We start from the raw sequence: 20,962 nt of genomic DNA on the forward strand, positions 1-20,962 counted from the left end.
GGGAGAGGACAGCGCTGATGTAACATGCAAAATTCAGCTGACACATGGTGGCTTCCAGGAAGGGGCAACACCCAGTCCCGGATGATAGGGCTGGGGAGAGCCCATGAACTGAGTGATCTATGGGCAGGGATTGGGTCAGTCTGGAAACCCCAATGCAGGAATCCTCAGATAGAGACCTGAGATTGGGGCCCCGTTGAGCCGAGCACTGCCCAGGCTCCAACCGAGATCAGGGCCCCATCATATCAGGCAAAACCCCAACTGAGATCTGGGCCCCATTGTGCTGGGGGCTGTGCAGACCCTGTGACACAGCAGGGAGGGGGGAGTGTTGATCTGGGGATGTGGCAGGGGAGTTTCACTGGAGGTGGGATACCTGAGAGCCTGTAACCTGAGCCAGGAGGTGGAGGTAACACCTCTGCCCAGGAAACTAGACAAGGGCTGGAGGAGAGATCCTGCTGGGGGAGTTTTAGTTTCAGTTTGGTGCTGGGTGGTGGAACGCAGGGAACCCCAGGGGTCTAAGCTCCCTGCTCCCCCAGAAGGACTAGACTGAGGGATCCTGGTTGTACCCACAAGCTCTGTTTTAGACTGTGTTCCTATTGTCCAATAAACCTTCCGCTTTACTGGCTGGCTGAGAGTCATAGTGAATCCCACGAAGAGGGGTGCAGGCCCTGGACTCCCCCACACTCCGTGACAACTGGTGGCAGAGATGGGATCTACTGCACCCCGTGAACAGCACTTCCTGCAGTAAGTGACTGGGGAACAGTAAAATGAAGGGGGATTGATGGGGACCAGGCATGCTGAAGATTCAGAGAGAGACGGTTTCAGGGGGCGGTTAACCCCTGGGAGTGTGTGACCAGAGAGAAGGACTTTTGCAGTAAGTAACAGGGTCCCCTGGGGGATTGCAACAAGTGGTCCCAGGGGCAGAGGAGTCTGCAGCTTGACCCTGGCAAAGAGGTGATGACTTCAAGAAGGACTTGCACCCTAGGGGTTCTTCCTGGAAACCGTGGAAAGCTGCCCAGGCCTGCAAGTGGCCAGCAGGGAGATGTACGCTAAACGCCTTAAGAGCGACCTGGTGGAGCTGTGCGGGCAGAGGGGGCTGAGCATTGGGAGGTCCACCAAGGAACAGCTGATTGCCCAGTTGGAGGAGAAGGATTGCTTGGATGACCTGATCCCTGTCCCTGAGGAAGGCCACTCGGTGGACGCAGCGTGGGCCCTGAGCCCTGACCGGGTTGGGAGGGGTCAGACTGCTGTCGAGGACCTCCCGAGACCCTTCCTACCTATGCCTGGGGGAGGGGTTAGGGGAAGCCTAGCGAATAACGAGGGCACCCTGACCCCGGCAGCCAGCGGGGGATCCTCCCGGCGGAGCTCCCCATCCCTGGAGCAGAGGCGGCTGGAATGGGAAGGGAGATGAAAATGAGGGAGCTGGAGGATCATGAAAAGCAGCGTCAGAATGAGGAGAAGCAACGTCATCATGAGCAGGAGGAGAAGGAGAAACAGAGGCAGCATGAAGAGAAGCAGAGACAGCATGAGCTGGAGCTGGCCAGGCTGAGGAGCAGTGGGGCCCTGGCTGCGGTGAGTGAGGGGGGGCTCAAGACTGCAAGGAGCTTTGATAAGTGCTTCCTGGCCCAGCGTAAGGAGGGGGAGGACATAAATAGCTTCCTGACGGCCTTTGAGAATGCCTGCGAGATGCACAGAGTTGACCCTGCAGACAGGCTCCAGTTTCTCACCCCCTTACTGGACCCCAAAGCCGTGGAGGTGTACAGCTGAATGAAAGGGGTGGAGGCAGGGGACTATGAACTGTTCAAAAAGGCCCTGCTCCGTGAGTTTGGGCTGACCCCTGAGATATACCGGAAAAGGTTCTGGAGTCAGCATAAAACGCCTGAGGTCACATACCTACAACTGGTCAACCGAATGCAGGGATATGCTCGCAAGTGGACAGCTGGGGCCCAAGCTAAAGAGGACCTGCTTGACCTAATTGTGCTGGAGCAACTGTATGAACAGTGTCCCTCCGACCGGAGGCTATGGTTGGTGGACAAAAAGCTAGAGAACCCACAGCATGCAGGGCAGCTGGCCGACGAGTTTGTGAATAGTCGGTCAGAAGGTAGCAGGGAGGAGTCCCAAAAGAACAGGGCCCCCCACGATGCAGAGAGAGAGTCACATGGGACCTCCCAGCGCGGAAATATGGAAAACCCCCTCCCAAGGGGAATGCCTGGCGTCAGGACCATCTGACCTGCTCGAGGGGACCAACGTGACATGAGCTGCTATCACTGTGGCCAGAGAGGCCACGTACGGACCCAGTGCCCCAGGCTCAGGGACAGACTGGGACAGACCCAACCTATCCAGGGTTAGCTGGGTAGGGACCCAGCTGGACGAGGGACAGACGGCTCAGGCAAGGGGGGCTGCCAGCTTATCACCTGCTCAGGAGGGAAGAGTACCCCAGGCCAGCTCCTCCGGAGGGCTGGATGCTCTGGACTCAGGGTTCTCGGTATACAGGGTGGGTGCAGAGCTGTCCCTCCGGAGAGAGTGCCTTGTTCCCCTGGAGGTGGATGGGAGGAAGGTCAATGGATACTGGGATATGGGCGCGGCGATGACGCTGGCCCGGCCCAAGGTGGTGGCCCCAGATCGGGTGGTGCCCAACACCTACCTGACCCTGACGAGGGTGGGCGGGACCCCATTCAAGGTGCCCATGGCAAGGGTACACCTGAAATGGGGGGCCAAGGAGGGCCCCAAGGACATGGGGGTGCACCACCATTTGCCCACTGAGGTTTTGATGTGTGGGGGGGACCTAGAGGACTGGCCAAGCAACCCCCAGACCGCTCTGGTTGTGACCTGTAGCCAGAGCTGGCGAGGAGCACTGCGCCCCAACCTTGGGGAGGGTACCACACTGGAGGTGCAGGACCCTACCCTGGTGGGGAGGGAGCGCCGAGGGGCACGGCTCAGAGAGGCTGTGGCCTCAGACCCGGCCAGTGAGAGGGAACTGGTCCCCATCTCTTTGCCAGCCGCTCAGTTCCTGGCTGAGTTGCAGAAAGATCCCTCCTTGCGGAAGCTCAGGGACCTGGCCGACTTCAGTGCAGTACAGACCATGAGGAGAGGTCACCAGTAGAGGTTCCTGTGGGAGAAGGGGTTCCTGTACTGAGAATGGGCTCCCCCAGGGGAAGTGGAGTCCTGTGGGGTCAGGAGGCAGCTGGTGATACCCCAGAAGTATCGCCGCAAGCTCCTGTACCTGGCCCATGACATCCCCCTCTCAGGGCACCAGGGAATCTGGCGCATCCGGCAGAGGCTGCTACAGAACTTTTACTGGTCTGGGGTCTTTACCGCTCTCCGGCTGTATTGCCGATCCTGTGACCCATCAGAGGGTGGGAAAGGCCCGGAACAAGGGGAAAGCGGCTTTGAGACCTTTGCCCATCATAGAGGAGCCTTTCCAGAAGGTGGCCATGGACATAGTGGGGCCTCTCAGCAAGACGACCCGGTTGGGGAAGAAATACGTTCTGGTGGTGGTAGATTTCGCCACCCGCTACCCCGAGGCGGTGCCCTAAGCTTCCATTGAAGCAGACACCATGGCACATGCGCTCCTGACCATTTTCAGCCGAGTGGGGTTCCCCAAGGAAGTCTTGACAGACCAAGGGTCCAACTTCATGTCGGCCCTGCTCCGGTGCTTGTGGGAGAAATGTGGGGTCTGGCACAACTGAGCCTCAGCGTATCACCCCCAGTCCAATGGGCTGGTGGAGAGGTTCAGTGGGATGCTAAAGATGATGCTGAAAACCTTTATGAACCAGCACCCGCAGGATTGGGACAAGTACTTACCTCACCTGCTATTTGCGTACAGGGAGGTACCCCAGGAGTATACCAGATTTTCGCCTTTCGAACTGTTATATGGAAGGAGGGTAAGGGGCCCCCTGGACCTGATGAGAGACGAATGTGAGGGGAAGGCCACTCCTGATGGAGAGTCAGTGGTGGAGTATGTCCTGATCTCCCGAGAGAGACTTGCTGAATTCATGGGCCTGGCCAGGGAGAATCTGGCCAGAGCCCAGAAGAAGCAGAAGGTCTGGTATGACCGCACGGCACGGGCCCGCACCTACGCCACCAGGGATCAGGTGATGGTTCTCATCCCCGTGAGAAAGAACAAACTACAGGCCGCCTGGGAGGGCCCTTTCAAGGTTGTCAAGCAGCTAAATGAGGTAAACTATGTGGTGGAGCTGTCTAACTGGGCGCACCACCGCCGGGTGTACCGTGTGAATATGATGAAGCCATATTACGCCAGGGGGAATGTGGTGTTGGTCGTGTGCGGACATTGGGAGGAGCAGGGAGATGACCCTTTAGTAGATCTATTCCCTGGGACCAGAGCTGGTTCCCCCCTGGAAACAATTCCCCTCTCGGATCAGCTAACCCCTGCCCAGCAAGCTGAGATCAGAGGGGTGCTGCATCCGTACCGACAGCTGTTTTCCAACCAGCCTGGATGCACTAATCTGACTGTCCATCGGGTGCAGACAGGGTCGCACCCGCCGATAAGATGCTCCCCCTTCCGAGTCACAGGGAAAATGGCTCAGGACCTGGAAAAAGAGGTCTGGGACATGCTGGTTTTGGGGGTGATCCAGCCATCTGCCAGCCCTTGGGCCTTGTCAGTGGTGCTGGTCCCCAAAAAGGACAGGTCGATCCGGTTCTGTGTGGACTATTGGAAGCTCAATACCATCACTGTATCTGATGTCTACCCCATGCCCAGGCCTGATGAGCTCCTAGACAAATTGGGAGGAGATCGATACCTTACCACCATGGACCTTATGAAGGCTACTGGCAAGTGCCGTTGGATGCAGATGCCCGGCTGATATTGGCTTTATCACCCCTCTGGGGCTCTATGAGTTCCTGACCCTGCCTTTCGGCCTCAAGGGAGCGCCGGCCACCTTCCAGCACCTGGTGGATCAGCTACTGAAGGGGATGGAGAGTTTTGCCGTGGCGTATATTGATGACATCTGTGTCTTTAGCCAGACTTGGGAGGACCATGTGTCCCAGGTTAGACAAGTGCTGGACCGACTCCAGGAGGCTGGGCTGACCGTAAAAGCAGAGAAGTGCAAGGTGGGGATGGCTGAAGTATCTTACCTGGGCCGTCAGGTGGGGAGCGGCCGCCTAAAGCCGGAACCAGCTAAGGTGGAGGTGATCAGAGACTGGCCCACTCCCCACATCAAAAAGCAGGTCCAAGCTTTTATTGGATTGGCAGGATACTACCAAAGGTTTGTGCCCCACTTTAGCTCCATAGCCACCCCCATCACTGAGGTATGCAAGAAGGGGAAGCCAGACAAGGTGGTCTGGACCGAGCAGTGCCAGGAGGCTTTCCGGGTGCTGAAGGAGGCTCTGGTCAGTGGCCCAGTTCTGGCAAACCCTGACTTTGACAAGCCCTTCATGGTGTTCACCGATACCTCAGACACGGGACTGGGGGCAGTGTTAATGCAGGAAGATGAACAGGGGGAGAGATACCCCATCGTGTACCTGAGCAAGAAGTTGCTATCCCAGGAGCAACACTATGCGGCCATCGAGAAGGAGTGCCTGGCCATGGTGTGGGCCCTCAAGAAACTAGAGCCATATCTCTTCGGGCGACACTTCACCGTGTACACCGACCACTCTCCCCTGACCTGGCTGCACCGCATGAAAGGAGCCAACGCCAAGCTCCTGAGGCGGAGCCTGCTCCTGCAGGATTATGACATGGACGTGGTCCATGTGAAGGGAAGTGCCAACAAGATAGAGGATGCTTTGTCCCAGAGAGGGGGCCCTGAACTTCCCCAGGTCACTGGTCAGAGTGACCCCGCTCAGTTCAGTCTCGAAGTGGGGAGAGATGTGATGCAGCAGGGAGGGGGGAGTGTTGACCTGGGAATGTGGCAGGGGAGTTTCACTGGGGGTGGGAGACCTGAGAGCCTGTAACCTGAGCCAGGATGGGGAGGGGGAGGTAACACTTCTGCCCGGGAAACTGGACAAGGGCTGGAGGAGGGAGGCGGCTGGGGTGGGGGGGGGGGGGTTTGGTTTCAGTTTGGTGCTGGATGGTGGAACACAGGGAACCCCAGGGCTGGGGTCTAAGCTCCCTGCCCCCCAGAAGGACTTGACTGAGGGGTCCTGGTTGTACCCCCAAGCTCTGGTTGAGACTGTGTACCTATTGTCGAATAAACCTTCGGTTTTACTGGCTGGCTGAGAGTCACGGTGAATCCCAGGAAGAGGGGTGCAGGCCCCGGACATCCCCACACTCCGTGACAGAGCCCAACCGAGGGGGGGACGCTGAGGGCCAGACAGATCGACACAGAATCCAGCTCATGTCAGCTGCAGCCCAGCGCCTGAGTCATGAATCCAGCTGTCCCTGTTGTGTCCCTGCCAGCTGCCGTCCTGTTGTGGCTGGTACTATCGCAGATCTGTGGGGAGGGGTACTTGGGGTGTCAGAAGCATGCAAAGCTGGGGAGTCCAGTGTGGCACCCCAGGAGTGGCGAGGGACCCTGCATGTGCAGCTGGCTCTGGGGAGCCATGGCATACTCGTGCTGGGCCGGTCCCCGCCTCAGGCCAGGAGGAGGCAGCTGCGAAAGCTGGGGGATGTTGAAATTTTGCTGCTGACACATCAGTGGGTGGAATTAAGGGAACCTGCCAAGCAGGCTGGGCATGCAGATTGGCCCTGGTGTGATGCCAGAGCTGTGGGTAGCATTGCTTCAGGGGGATCAGGGTGCAATGTTGGGTGAAATGCCCCAGCTGCCATGGGGCTGGCCCTCCATGCACAGCGCAAGTAGAGGCCCCTCCCGAAATGAACCTGCACTCCCACCCCCAGGCGGGTGCATCGAGTCCCTGCTAGGGTGGGGAGTGACCCCAGCCACCCATGGATTTCAGCAGCGCCCTAGTTCCCAGGAGACATGGGTGCTTGAGCTGTGGGCAGAGCTGGCTGGGAAAGGCTCCTGGTTTTCCCTGAGCCATTGGACTTTTGTTCCAAACCCTGGGGCAGGCTCAGTGGTTCTCCACAGATGGGGGGCTGGAGGAGCAGCCCACGAGGGGAATAAACACACAAGGAAGGATGTGTGTGTCCCAGGGAAGCCTCTGGAGGGACGTGTGTGTCCCAGGGAAGCAAGGTCCATCTGCAACCTTAGGCCAGCCCCCCAGGCACTCCCCACAGCTCACTGGAAGTGCTACTCCCCTCATTTTCCTCACATGCCCAGTGCTCCCACTGATGCTGGGGGGCTGAGTGTGGCACACAGGCTCCCCTCTCTTGCCCCAGGCCCCTGCCTGCAAACTGGCCCAACTCGTTTATCAGCAGTGGCGTCTGTGCCAAGCCCCTTCCTAGACTCTATCCCCAAAGGGCATGGACATCGCACCCATGCCCAGCCCACCCTGGGGCCCATCCGCCATGGGGCCACTCCCAGCTGCTCCAGGGGCCATGCCGGAACCACCCGCCCCCGGGAACAGTTTCCCCCTAGAGTCAGACCCGGGGGCAAGGGGCTCAGATCCCAGCTGCTGTGTTAGCCCCTCTCCTGGATGAATCCAGACCCTGAAGAGGCTCACTCAGGATAAATGGATCCTTGGTGGAACCTCACCAAGCTCTTGGCCTCTATGACATCATGTGGCAGTGAGTTCCCCAGGCTGAAGGTGCATTGTATAAAATCCCTTCCCCTGGTTTCAGTACCTGAACAGTCTCATTCCCTGGGGCAGCTCCTCTGCCCCCCCACCATGCACTAGCCCCTGTTTTCAACAGGCTTATTCCATAGTGCTTCCATGCCCACCTGTAAAGCTGGGATGGTAGAGTGCACAGGGCACTTTCCCTGCAGGGGGAACATCTCCCCCAGGGGCCCAGTGAGCGAGGAGAGCTGGAACATGCCCACTCTCCTCTGCATGTGGGATCCCCCCCGGGGGGGGGGCAGAAATGGTAACACAGAGTGAGCACTGTATGGGAGTCACTGGGGGAGTTGTGACTGGCGCAGCCCCTTTACTCTGATGGAGCAGCACCCATGGACAACACCTGGCTATAGACCTGGAGCACTAGTCTCATGTGACCGCTGGGGAAACTGAGGCACTGAGTGGGGAAGCAAGTGGGTGGCCGAGCAGGGAATGGAACCCAGGAGTCCTGTTTGTCATTGGCTCTTTCATTCCTTATTCCAGCAAAGCCCTGTGGGGAATCAGCCCCTGTGTTTATCCAGCCTGGAAGCCGTGGGGAGCAGGCTGGGGGAGTAGGGCCCATCTCCAGCATGGCCCAGCTGGGGCGGTTGATGGGAATTGAGCCCAGAGGGTGGCAGGTATATCTCAACTCAACAGTGTCACTCAGGCATGGGTAGCTACTTTCCACATTTATTCAAAGCCAGGCTGGGGTTGGGGGGGGGGGTCCATGGGGCCAGAGGTCTCCAGTGGGAGGAGCTAGTCACACAGCGAGGGCGCGCATCCAGATCCCCTTCGAGGGCAGCCAGCCCTTCCGTAGCCATGCAGAGCAGAAGCGCCAGGAGACACGGAGCCCAGCTGGAACGGTGCTGCCATGGCAATATCCTGCTGCGGCTCTGTTGGGCCCACGGCCAGCCACCCGGATGCTCTGGGATTCTTGTCCATGGGCCCTGTCTGGCCCCCAGCACCAGAGCATGTGGCTAATGGAGTTACCCTCACACACCCCGGGGGGCAGGGCCGGTGTCCCCATTGTACAGGGGGGGAAATTGAGGCACGGAGCGGCTCCAGGATCTGCCCAAGGGAGTCTGGCAGAGCAGGGTTTTCCAAGTCCCCAGCTAGTGCTCTAACCACTGGGCCATCTTGCCACTGGACGCCTGCAGGCCCCTTTGGAAAAGGCTCCACAGCCCTGGAGAGGGGCCCCCAGGATCAGGCCCCCCTTTGGGGCACATTGGCTGAAGCACAGGGCCTGGCTCTACAAGGGGCTGGGTGCCCTGAAATGCCCCCCCCAGGAGGGCGCTCCGTTCCTGGCAGGATCAGGCCCTGGTGCCCTCCCGCTGAGACTCAGGAGTCCTAGGGACACGGCTCTGTCTCCCGCGCCCTGGCAGGTTGCAGCTGGGGCAGGGAGAGGTGGTGCAGCCCTTCCCGACCCAGCTGGTCTCATCCTACACAGCCGGGGGGAGGCCACCTCCCCGTGGCTGGGCTCAGCACAGCTGGAAGTAGAAGTCAACGATATGGGCAGCGTCCGGGCTGGTGGTGAGGCCCAGGGGCTCGTTGGACTGGGCTGAGGTGCAGAGCAGCCAGCCTGGGTTGGCGGCCGACTCGAAGCGCCACATGCCGTCCTTGTAGGAGCGGAAGAAGGTGAAGCGGGTGGTTTCCTCACCGCCTCGGGACAGCGCCGTGATGTTCACGTCCTGCACAGGAGGGGAGAGGCTGGTGAGGGACGGAGGCTCTCCCGCGGCAGCCAGCCAGGGCCTGGGGCTGGTCTGTACTGAGTGGGGAGGGGCTCGGACTGGTGCTGGGGAGCGAGGTCGCCAATGGGGTGGGCAGAGATCTGGACTCCAGTGGAGCAGGGCGGGCTGGGAGCACCCACCAGGGTGCTGGCCAGGCCTGGGCCGAGGGAATGGAGCCCTGGCAGGGAGGGGTCCTGTGGCAAGGGAAAGGGGGTGTAGGACATAGAGATCTGAGGTGACGTCCCCACTCACCTCCAGCTGCAGCGCGGGCAGGGTGCCCGTCCCACACGCCAGGCTGCGGCGCCCGTCCTGGACGCCCAGGATGATGGGGAACTTCTCCCGCTCGAAGGAGCGGTTGGGGACCCAGCAAATTTTCTCTGTGGGGAGAAGGGAGGGAGGGTGAGCCCTAGGACAGATCCGCCTGCCCCTCACAGGGCCCCCACTTGGCTCAGACCCCTCGCCCATCGGCTGAAATTACTGCCCCAGCGAGTCCCAGGGTGGGAGAGCCCAACTAGCTCTCAGACCACCCAGGCGACCTAACTACCAGAGCCCCAGCATGCCAAAGGGGCCGGATTGGGCCCATGGGGAATAAAACCAGACTGGCCTGGTTAGCGCTTAGCATGGCTAGTGTGGGGGGGGTCTGTGCTGTCAGCCCTGGGGTCACGGGCCTAGAACTCTAGCATCACTGCTCAATGGCTGCAAACTGCACAGAGCTCGGGGAGATGGAGCTAGGCTGAGGCACCCAGGGCAGAGCGGGCCTGGCCAGGCCCAGCTGGAGGCTCTGGCTGCCAGGCAAGGGTGGTGGCATGGTGCCCAGCAGAAGATCTGCCCAGGAGGCTCCCAGCCCCTCGCCCGCCCAGGGCAGGGGAAGCGGGTGCAACCCACCTTCCAGCGCAGAGTTGGGGCCTTGCAAATAGCCAGCGACCAGCTGATTGTTCCGCAAGTAGAGAGACTTCTGGGCCACATCCCAAAGGCTGAAAGACAGCGAGCGTGAGCCAACGAGCCACAAACTAGATCCAGCCCCAGCACCCCACCCCTCCCCTCCAATGCCAAGCACCCTGCCCTGCCCCTCCAACCCCCCAGTGCCCCAACCATCCAAACCCCAGCACTGAGCCCCTCAACACCCTGCCGTAGCTCTGAACCCCCCCAGCACCCTGCCCCTTCCCTCCAATGCCTAGCATCCTGCCCTGCCCCTCCAACACCAAGCCCGCCAACACCCTGCCCCTAGCACTGAACTCCCCAGCACCACAGCCTGCACCTCCAACCCCCCAGCACCCCGCCCAACCCCCAGCATCCCACCCCCAACACTGAGCCCCCCCAACACCTCATCCCTAGCATTGAAACCCCCCCCAGCACCCTGCCCCTTCCCTCCAATGCCCAGCACCCTGTGCTACCCCTCCAAACCCCTGCCACCCCACCCCCCCACCCCAGCACCAGTTCCCAACTGATCTAAACTAAACAGACAACCTGCTGCAAGCCCAAATGAAAGCATCCACGCAGGGCCGTGTCACCTCTCTCTGCACAGCCCTCAGTGCCCCTGGACCCAGCAGTGCCACAAGACAACGTGGGCCGATAGCCCCATGGACCCGCCAGCCCCGGGCCTCCCATAGGCCCCACTCCACTGGCAGTGAGCTCAGGGATCCTGCTCCTAGATTGCAGAGGAGCTGATGGGTGCCTGCTCCCACTGAACATCCCCTTTGTCACACCCAACTCGCCCCGCCTGTCAGCGCCAGCACACGCCTGCCTTCCCCTCACCTGCTCTTTGAGCTGCATGCTTGGTGGCCTATGCTGCATGGGGCTGTGCCCGCCCCGCCTGGGAGGCCGAGACTGGCTTTGAACACCACAGGACAGTGAACGGCACGAACTTTCCAAGGCAGAAACGTGGTGGGGACCAGAATTCCCTGCACTTCTAGGATCTGTGCTCGTTTTCACAAGTCGCCCAGTCCCTCGTGAACCACCCGAGATGAGGACCATCTTTTTGATCCGTGTCTGTGCAGCGCCTCGCACAACGCGGCCCTGCTCCATGATCGGGGCTCCGAGGCCCTACCACAATACAGACAGCAACCACCACAGGGAACCAGTCCGCCTTGTGAAAATCCTTGCAATCGGCCAATTTGACGCTCGGCCATGGACCTGAACTCCATAGCCCTGCGCTGACAGGACGCAGAAATCACTTACCGATACTTGAAGACTTTCATCTGGGCGGCTGGCTTTTCATGAATCTCGGACGGATGTGCCTCTGAACAGAAACCGCAGAGAAAAAGCACAATCAGGTAACTGAGCCAACACACCGGACAACCCATCCTGCACTGGCTGACCCTGCTCTGTGGATCTACTCTGCCATTGGGCCAGCATAGGTCTCTTTATAGAGGCTGTCACATGCTCCTGCATGCCCGCAATGTACATCATTGCTCTATAGCGTAACTCATTCTGTGGCATCAAAATTTCCACTAGCGTAATTTTCAACCTGCACGCCTTGCAGCCTGTGTTGTAACCAGCTGCACTGCAACTTCTGCACTGCGGTGACCTTTTGCTTCCTGCGTTCGCCTCGGAGGGAAGAAAACTATAGTCAGAGAAATGCAGCTAAAATTAGAGCTGGAGGGGGATTTGTTTAGAAATGAGCTGGGGTTTCACCCGTTTACAACTAAACTGTCACTTATTCAAGAAAATCAAAATGACCCTGATCGGCCATGGGCTGGCTCTGCGGAGTGCCACTCGCTTGCCCACCACTGAGATCTCTATGCATCAGCCCATTTTCTGGCTTTAAAACACAGTGGTCGCGCTGCAAACTTCTGTCCTGTCTCGGAGCTGCGTCTCAGCCTATCCAGGTGGGGTGGCCTGCCTCCTGGATCCAGCTACAAGGAGATTAAATGCGCCCTCGACAAAAAAGAGGAAGGAAAAAAGCCCTGGAGAGCCGCAAGGCCCAGCAGAGCGGTAGCAGAAGAGAGAACCCTTCGCAGCTGTAGCTTGCTGATGGCAATACAGTACCCAGGCCCGCCCGTGGCGCCGAGTCGGCCATTCTTCATCTGCCTCTTGTCTGATTTCTTGCCGAGCTTTGCCTGGCTATTTATGCTGCTTGGAACGAGAGGAGGGTGTGGTCACACCTGGGAGGGCTGGCTCGGCAGGGAGCTGTTGTTGCACAATGCTGCGCCAGGCGGGAGGGAGGCCTTTGAGCGTGACCAGCCTGTGTTTGAGCACACTCAGCTTCACATGCAAATCATGCTGGGTAGGAAGCTAGAGCTGCCAACTCGGGGAGAAGACATTGCCAGAATCTCCCAGGCTGGCAAACCGTGGCCAGCAGTTGGGCGCCTCTCCCCAGGCACTAGGGCCACAAGACAATACACGCAGCACTCCGGCATGGCCCCCGCCTCCAGCACAGCCCTGGGCTTTGTGAGCCCCATTACGGATGAGCAGGTGGAGCCCAAGGAGAGAGGCACCAGGCTGACAGTCACGGAGGCCCGCAGGCAGCCACAGCTATAAAGCAGGGAGGACAGAGCGAGATGGGGAGGCAGGAAGGCTTGGGATAGTGGAGGGGCAACAACCGGGCCAGGCTGCCTCTAAGGAACTGATGGGGAGACAAATGCACGCCCTGGAGTTTAAGGGCTGATTGACCCATTTTAGGGCTGGGCCAATTGGAGGTGGCTCGCGGGAGACAGTTAGGAGACAGCCCAAGAGCAGCTGACGAGGCAGTCCCAGAAGTGGGGAAGACTGTAACCTCACTGCAGTGCAAAGAGCGACGGAGGTGAACGGCTCCTGCACCGGCCGGCTGACTCGCCAGCACAACAACAGGAGCTGCAACAACGGCTCGCGCAGATGGCATCAGGCCAGCAACAGCCGTCCCAATGGCTGGCAGGCCTGGGACTGCCCGCTGCTCCTCGGGTACTGCTCCGGCCCGGATGGCCGTGTCCTTGGTTAGGTCAGTCAGTGGGGCTGCCATAGTGGTGAATGTGGTATGAATCAGTCATAGTAGCCAGCTAGGCCTAGGAAGACCCGAACTTGTGTGCCCATTGGGCATAGACCTTATCCATCAAGGGGTGGACTTGCCCTCCACCTACCATGTATCCCAGATAATGGGATTCCCGTTTTCCCTATTACAAACTCGGCAGGGTTAGCCATTAACCCAGCTTCCCTCAATGATCGGGGAAGGGCAGCTATTTGTCCAGATGGGAATCCCAATCCTTGCTGGAGATGACTTCATCGTCCTTGATTATGCGGTTGGAGTAATTGGTCCATCAAACATTGAAAAGGGGGCCACTGCCCCCTGTAACCCAAAGAGCATTGTCTTAAAATGAATTAGGCCAAGTGGTGTAGGGGAAGCCATCTTCTTCCGAGAGTCCAGTGATAAGGGAATGTTCCAGTATCCCAAATCCAGAGTGGTGATGCACTGGGCTTCTCCCAGCTGGCCTAAGAGTTAATCCATCCACAACACGAAGTAGGAACTAAGTCCTCCCAGAAACACAGGGAGCCATCCGGCTTTGCAACCAGCTCAACAAGACTCCTCCAGTTGCTCAGGGATTCCTCTGTTACCCCGAGTTCTAACATGGCCTCGACAGCCTCCCTCACTTTGTCGGGGATTGGTTGGAGCCCATCCTGTATTACTTTACCAGGTTCTGTATTAATGTGATGCTGGGACATGGAGGAGCTGAGAATACCTTTGGAAAGACCTTTGCTTCTCTCTGAGGGGCACTGAGCTTCCTTGCAGGCAGTTGTTAATTTGGAGTCCCGGATCCAGTTCCTCAGGATGCAACAGAATGAAAAGGCCTTCCCTGGCTTTCCAGGACTTCAACAAATTTAGCACATACATTTGCTGATTTTTTTTCCCTGGTTGTCTGATTAAATAGTCCCTAGTTCCTACCGTTGTCACCGCCTTGGAAGGACCTCACCACTGGGCCATTATCTTCGCTTCAGAGCTTGGAAGAAGGAGTAGAACTTGGCTGAGAGGCACACAGTCATTCCTCAGCCCTCAGCTTCTTTGAGGTTTTCTCTCTGTGATTCTGTGGGCACCTAGGGTCTACCATAATACAACCTAATAATGTACAGCACCTGGCACATGGGGACCTGGTCTGTGACTAGGTGCTATCCCAATCCAGATAATAGCAGTCATATCAGCAAAGCCAGATGTCCTCCAGATGAACACAGCTGTGATTCTGTCTGATGCCCGTCTGCCAGAGGGGTGAGGGGCACAAGGGACGTGGGAATTTCAGAGAGCCAATTAGTCAGTGTCAAAGCTCTCACTGACATCTGTGAGCGCAGGATCAAGCCTTCCGTGCCATGTCTAGTCTTCCTCTCTGCCCGAGCAATCTCCTTCCCTAGCGGGCGGGCGGAAGATTCGTTTGGACAGCAGTGGCCCCCTGCCACAAGCAGAGGCGAGGCCCTGAATCAGCCCTGGGCAGGGGCACAGAGGAAGGAAATGGGATTGAGACCATGATTCAAGACAGGACTGAAAAGAGCCAGTGGGGGATTAATCAAAAGCGGCGGGGGAGATGAGCCAGTACAAGACTCTGGCTCAATTTCAGAACGGCGCCTTAACTTACGAATAAATGACCTGAGGTCTAGAAATGTGACGCGTTCGCAGGAGAAAGAAAAGGAGGACTTGTGGCACCTTAGAGACTAACAAATTTATTTGAGCATAAGCTTTTGTGAATGCATCTGATGAAGTGAGCTGTAGCTCACGAAAGCTTATGTTCAAATAAATTTGTTAGTCTCTAAGGTGCCACAAATACTCCTTTTCTTTTTGCGAATACAGACTAACAGGGCTGCTACTCTGTTCCCAGGAGAGCAGCTGGGAACTTGCTACCCGACCCTCGATTCCCCAGCAATGCAGATGCAAAACTAATGTCTTATTTACATAGAGCCCCGTCTGCTGCTCCTGCCCAAAGGGGAAGAGCTGGCCTGGTCCCATAGGAACTGAGATTGCCACAGCAGTCACTGCTGCATCTGCCGGTCACATCCTGTGAGAAATGTCTCGCCAGGCCCTGCATGAGGCCACGGGGGCGTGACTGTCACTATGACTGTGCCCCAGACACTGGAGGTCTAGGGAACGTTGCTGATTTCCAGGCAGAGAGGACTGAGGTTTTATTGTGCTGCAAAGCACAGAGTCACCCACTAAGCTTGCCGACTGTACGTGCTACAGCAGGGATGCAAATCAACTTCTCCCCTAGGAGACTGCCCCCCTGGGTGTTTCCTGAGTGAAGCCATTCTGGGGCGAAACAGCTATTTTCTTAAACAAACTCTCCGGGCAGTAGGAGCAGTATCCGATTTCGCCACTGGTTGGAGGTTATTTCCAGCTAGGTTGAAGTGTATCCTTCTCAATAGAAGGTAGGATGGGCTAGTGAAGACTGGGAAACACCAGATCCAGACTTTGTGTTGCAGGCGAAAATGGGGCATTCCAGCCCGCCCAGGGCTCGGGGGTTGTGTAACCAGGAACCTTACTATTGTTCTTCCAGACCTGCAAAGTTCAGCTTCATTTTAAACAGCCCCAGTCTCAGTCCCCTCTCTCCAGGTGATGGCTAGCTCTGGCCAGTCATAATGCAGGAGGAGTGGAGTTGTGGGCCAGGAAATTCCCTTTGTTTCTAATAAATATGTCAGGCTCATTCAGTGACAGAGCCCGGCCCTGGTGTGCTGCATAGGGACCTGCCTGGCAGCAACCTCAGTGGGTCTTGCAAACCACCCTGGGATGTGGGTGGATCACACAAGCTGTGAGGGCCCAGGTGACATTGCAACAGGGCAGAGCAGGTGCTGGCTAGCCCCCGTGCGAGGCCCTGCTGCCTTGGCACCCCCTGCCCGGAGGAGATGTCCTTTTGGTAGAAGAGAGCCGTGAATTTAGTCCTCCAAGATCTGCTCAGAAAGGACATCGGGCATCAGCTATGAGTAGGGTTGCCAACTTTCTACTTCAGGGGTGGCCAACCTGAGCCAGAGAAGGAGCCAGAATTTACCACTTTACATTCCCAAAGAGCCACAGTAATAAGTCAGCAGCCCCCATCAGCTCCCCCTCCCCCCGGCTCCCAGTGCCTTCCATCCACTGGCAGTCCCACCAATCAGTGCCTCCCCCTCCCTCCCCATCAGCTGTTTCGTGGCATGCAGGAGGCTCGGGTGGGGGGAGGAGTAAGGGTACGGCAGGCTCGGGGAGGGGGCAGGAAGAGGTGGAGTGGGGGCAAGGCTGTGGCAGAGCCAGGGGTTGAGCAGTGAGCACCCTCGGCACATTGGGAAGTTGGCACCTGTAGCTCCAGCCCCGGAGTCGGTGCCTAGACAAGGAGCATATTAACTTCTGAAGAGGTTGGCCACCACTGGGCTACTTGCACAAAATCGAACACCCTTGCCCCACCCCACCCCACTCCACTCCACTCCCCCTATTTTCTGTCGCTCGCTTTCCCTGCCCTCACTCATTTGCTCATTTTCACTGGGCTGGCTCAGGGGGCTGGGGTGCGGGAGGAGGTGAGGGCTCTGGAGTGGGGCTGAGGGGTTTGGGGTGCAGGAGTGTGCTCCAGGCTGGAATAGAGGAATTCAGAGAGCAGGAAGGGGAATCAGGGCTGGGGTAGGGGTGAGAGAGGGGAGTGAGGGCTCCAGATGGGGGTAAGGGTTCTGGTGTGGGGCCAGGGATGAGGGAGTTGGGGTGCAGGAGGGAGCTCTGGTCTGGGACTGAGGGGTTTGGAGGACAGGAGGGGATCTGGGCTGGGCAGGGGTGGGGGGACGACTCAGGGGTGCAGGCTCTGGGTGGCACTTACGTCAAGCAGCTCGCGGAAGCAGCAGCATGTCCCTCCTCTGTCTCCTGTGCAGAGATGCGGCCCGGCAGCTCTGCACGCTGCCCTGCCCACAGGCACTGCCTTCACAGCTCTCCTTGGCTAGGGAGCTGCAGGGGTGGTGCTTGGGGCAGGGGCAGCATGCGGAGCCCCCTGGCTGCTCCTATGTGCAGGAGCCGGAGCAGGGACATGCTGCTGCTTTTGGGAGCCGTCGCGGAGCCAGAGCAGGCAGGGAGCCTGCCTTAGGCCTGCTGAGCCGCCGACCGGACCTTTAATGGCCCGGACAGCGCTGCTGACCACAGCCACCAAGGTCCCTTTCGACCAGGCATTCCGATCTAAAACCAGGCTCCTGGCAACCCTCGCAATGAGTATTATCCCTCCAGTAACTAGAGGGGCTGGGAGCCAGCTGGCTGGATTCACAGGGTTGATCCCAGGCCTGTAACCAGTTTAGCGTACCAGGGCCCAGGGATCCAGACAGCTCCACAGGGGCAGGCCCACGGACTCCACCACAGGGACTTCGGTGCCAGCGTTCCCTATCTCTGACCGTGAATCCAGCAGGCCAGACCCCTGCGGGAGCCCTGTTCTGGGCCCAGTGCTCCAAGGTCTGGTCTACACTTAAAAGTTAGGGTGCCATAGCACAGAACCCCCCTGCTGTGGCAATCTCACCCCCGCTGTAGACATGGCTCGGGCAACAGAAGAACACTTCCACCAGCCTAGCTTCTGGCACACGCGTGGAGAGGTGGATTACCCTTTCTGTCACCGCAGGAAGCATCTACAGTGCTGTTGCATCAGACGTGGCCTGAGTCAGCATCTGGCATCAGCAAAATTTGGCCAAAGCACTCTTTATGCTTTGAAATCCCTGCTCACAGGCCTCCATCCATTGCACCCAGTCTGGTTTTTCCTTTTTCATCAGGTCTGCGATGGGCGCAACAATGTCACTGAATCCTTTTACAAACCTCCTGTAATAGTTGGCCAGACCAATGAACGATTGGACCTTCTTTTTAATTCTAGAGGTAGGCCAATTTTTAATGGCCACCACCTTTAAAGGCGCAGGGCGCAGTTGCCCATTGCCCACTCTGTGCCCCAGTAGGTCACCTCAGCAGCTCCCACTCTGCATTTAGAAACTTTAACAGTTAGGTTGGACTCCGTGAACCAGTGCAACACAATCCCTATGTGGTTAAGATGAACTTGCCACGAATTGCTGAAGATGTCTAGGTCATTTATATAGGCCCTTGCAAAAGATTCTAATCCCCGTAGGACCTCATTTATAAGTCACATGAAAATAGCCCCTGAATTTCACATCCCAAAGGGCAGTACTTTGAACTCATACAGGCCAGATTCCTCTATGAAAGTGGACTTTTCTCCTGCATCAGCATCTGGGGTATTTGCCAGTACCCGCTTGTCAGGTCCAGAGTGCTTATAAACTTCACCCCCCTCCCCAGTGTATCTAATAGATCCTCTATTCTGGTTGTGGGGTAAGGGTCAGGATGAGTTAGAGGATTTAGCTTCCTATAATCCATACAAAATCTCATGGTTTTATCCCTTTTGGGCACCATCACAATGGGAGAAGACCAGGGGTTCTTAGATTTGGCGATTACTCCCATTGTTAACATGCTTTCCACCTCCTCCTGGATCTGTCTCTGCATCTCTCCCTCGGCCCTGTAAACTCTGCTAGGAGCTGGGCGGGGACCCACTGTCTGAATGGAACGTGTCATCCTATCAGCGAGCCCTGGCCTGTTGGAGAATGTTTGCTTGTGGTGTTTCCACATTATCAACAACTCCTTCCTTTTGGAGGGGGCGGGGGGGGGTCAAACCCTCCCCCATCTGAGTGCTCTCAAGGGGCATCTCCTCCTGGCTTTCCACCACCATGTCAGTCAAAGGGACGGACACTGCCTCTTCCTCAGCACAACAAATCATGTTCACATTTACCTCCCTTTCATGGTAGGCCTTTCTTCTGTCCACCTGCACAGTTTGCACACTTCCCCGGCCCTGGGGTTTCCTCACATCATAGGTAACCTCATTAATCCTTTCCACTATCTCCCAGGGTCCAGTCCAAACATCTTTCACTATGTTCTTCCCGACAGGATCTAGCACCAACACCATGGCCCCTATTTCAAATGCTCTTTACTTAGCATCTCCATCATACCAGGCTTTCTGAGTATCCTAGCTCTCCTTCAGATTCTGCTGAACCAACTTCATCATCTCCTGCAAACTCTCCTTGAACTGAGCCACATACGCAGCCACTGGCTGCGCTGCTTTCTCAACATCACCTTCCCATGAGTCACGAACCAAATCTAGGGGCCCCTGGACCTGCCTCCCACAGAGCAGTTCAAAGGGAGCAAACCCTATAGACTCTTTGGGCACGCTTCTGTATGCTGTGGCAAGGCACCTTCTTAGTCTCACCAGACTCACTCAGCTGTTTCTAGCCTTGGTGAGACGGGCTTGGGGTAAAGTAGTTCCTCTTGGCTGCACAGGGACAGTCCATTCCTCTCCGTCAGTCTTCTGGGCTTGTTTTTCTCCCTTATGGGAGGGAATGCAGCCTCTCTTCCCCCATGGTGGGGCTTGCTGGCTTGCTGCTCCTCACCTACTAGCAACTTGACTCCTTCTCCCTCTCCCACTGTTCTCCCACCAGGGGCAGGTTTAAAAAGGTCTCAGGCAGCCCTTGTTTGGAATCAGCTGATCCTAATTGACCTCAGGTTAATTCCCTCTCAGCTGATCCTAACTGATCTCTGATAACCCTCTTCTCAGGTGAGCCTGATTGACCTGTAGTCACCCCTCCCCAGTTGATAGGGAGGAGGGCCTTTTAACCTTCTGGGACTGTTTTCTACCCCACCTCCCCTTGCAGCCGTCTGTCCTGAGTTTATCACAATGCATATAATAGATATGGCGGCATAACATCCCAGTCATTCTGGCATCTATCCATACATATTTTCAACATTGACTTCAGGGTTCCTTTGAACCTTTCCACCAGACCATTAGTCTGAGGGTGGTAAAGAGCAGTTTTCAGGTGCTTCACCCCACATAACTCCCACAACTGCTTGAAAACCACAAACAAAATTAGAGCCACGGTCAGACAATATTTCTTTGGGAAAACCCACCCTGCTAAAAATAGAGAACAAGGCTATTGCCACTGTCTCTGCCTCAATATTAGACAATGCTACAGCCTCAGGGTGGTCCCACAATATCCACAGACACCTTGGCAAAAGCCTCCCCAATAATGGGCAGAGGCTGGAGGGGCATCTTGCTAGGCCCCCTTAACCCCTTACGCTTCTGACACAGTTCACAGCTCCTGCAGTACTCGCTCACTGATCTAAAGAGGTGAGGCCAGTGAAAATTTTGCTCTAGCCTGTCATGTGATTTGCCTATACCCAGATGTCCTGCAAATGGACCATCATGAGCCAACTTCAACAAATCATTGTGATAACTCTCAGGTACCACAAACTGTTTGTGAACTGCTGCTTGGGAATGCTTCCTTCCCCTAGGAGGCTCCCTATACAACAGCACGTCCTGCATGAAAAACCTGCCTCTCTCTTCACTAGCTGGGATCTGACTTTGACCACCGTTCCTGGCTCTCTTTAGTAATACATCACTCTGCTGGGCCATAATGAATTCCTTCTGGGTTTCATTCAAATTCAGAACCATCTCTGATACCTCAGATAAACCCTTACCTAATCCATCCTAAGAGACACTCTCTGTCTGCGTGTAGGTTTCAGAGTAGCAGCCGTGTTAGTCTGTATTCGCAAAAAGAAAAGGAGTACTTGTGGCACCTTAGAGACTAACAAATTTATTTGAGCATAAGCTTTCATGAGCTACAGCTCACTTCATCGAATGCATTTGAGCTTATGCTCAAATAAATTTGTTAGTCTCTAAGGGGCCACAAGTACTCCTTTT

At 56.9% G+C, this 20,962-nt stretch overlaps 1 protein-coding gene across 4 annotated transcripts; it reads right to left on the reverse strand.

Moving 5' to 3' along the window:
- Positions 1-8,279: 8,279 nt before the first annotated feature.
- On the reverse strand, positions 8,280-19,695 carry LOC119848691 (interleukin-1 receptor antagonist protein-like). 4 transcript variants are annotated; one of them, XM_038384802.2, is made up of 5 exons: positions 19,484-19,695; positions 11,511-11,571; positions 10,218-10,306; positions 9,585-9,709; positions 8,280-9,293 (listed from the first exon to the last, which is right to left on the reverse strand). In XM_038384802.2, exons 2-5 carry the CDS (start codon positions 11,528-11,530, stop codon positions 9,084-9,086), a joined length of 444 nt encoding a protein of 147 aa, XP_038240730.1. In that variant the 5' UTR covers positions 11,531-11,571; positions 19,484-19,695; the 3' UTR covers positions 8,280-9,083. The 4 variants fall into 4 exon arrangements, with proteins under 4 accessions (XP_038240730.1, XP_038240733.1, XP_038240729.1 ...); XM_038384805.2 differs by having other exon boundaries at positions 19,475-19,695; XM_038384801.2 differs by lacking the exon at positions 19,484-19,695 and adding an exon at positions 12,321-12,507.
- Between the last annotated feature and the right edge of the window lie 1,267 nt (positions 19,696-20,962).

This window comes from Dermochelys coriacea, chromosome 26 (genome assembly GCF_009764565.3).
Source record: "Dermochelys coriacea isolate rDerCor1 chromosome 26, rDerCor1.pri.v4, whole genome shotgun sequence".
Taxonomy (NCBI): Eukaryota; Metazoa; Chordata; order Testudines; family Dermochelyidae; genus Dermochelys; species Dermochelys coriacea.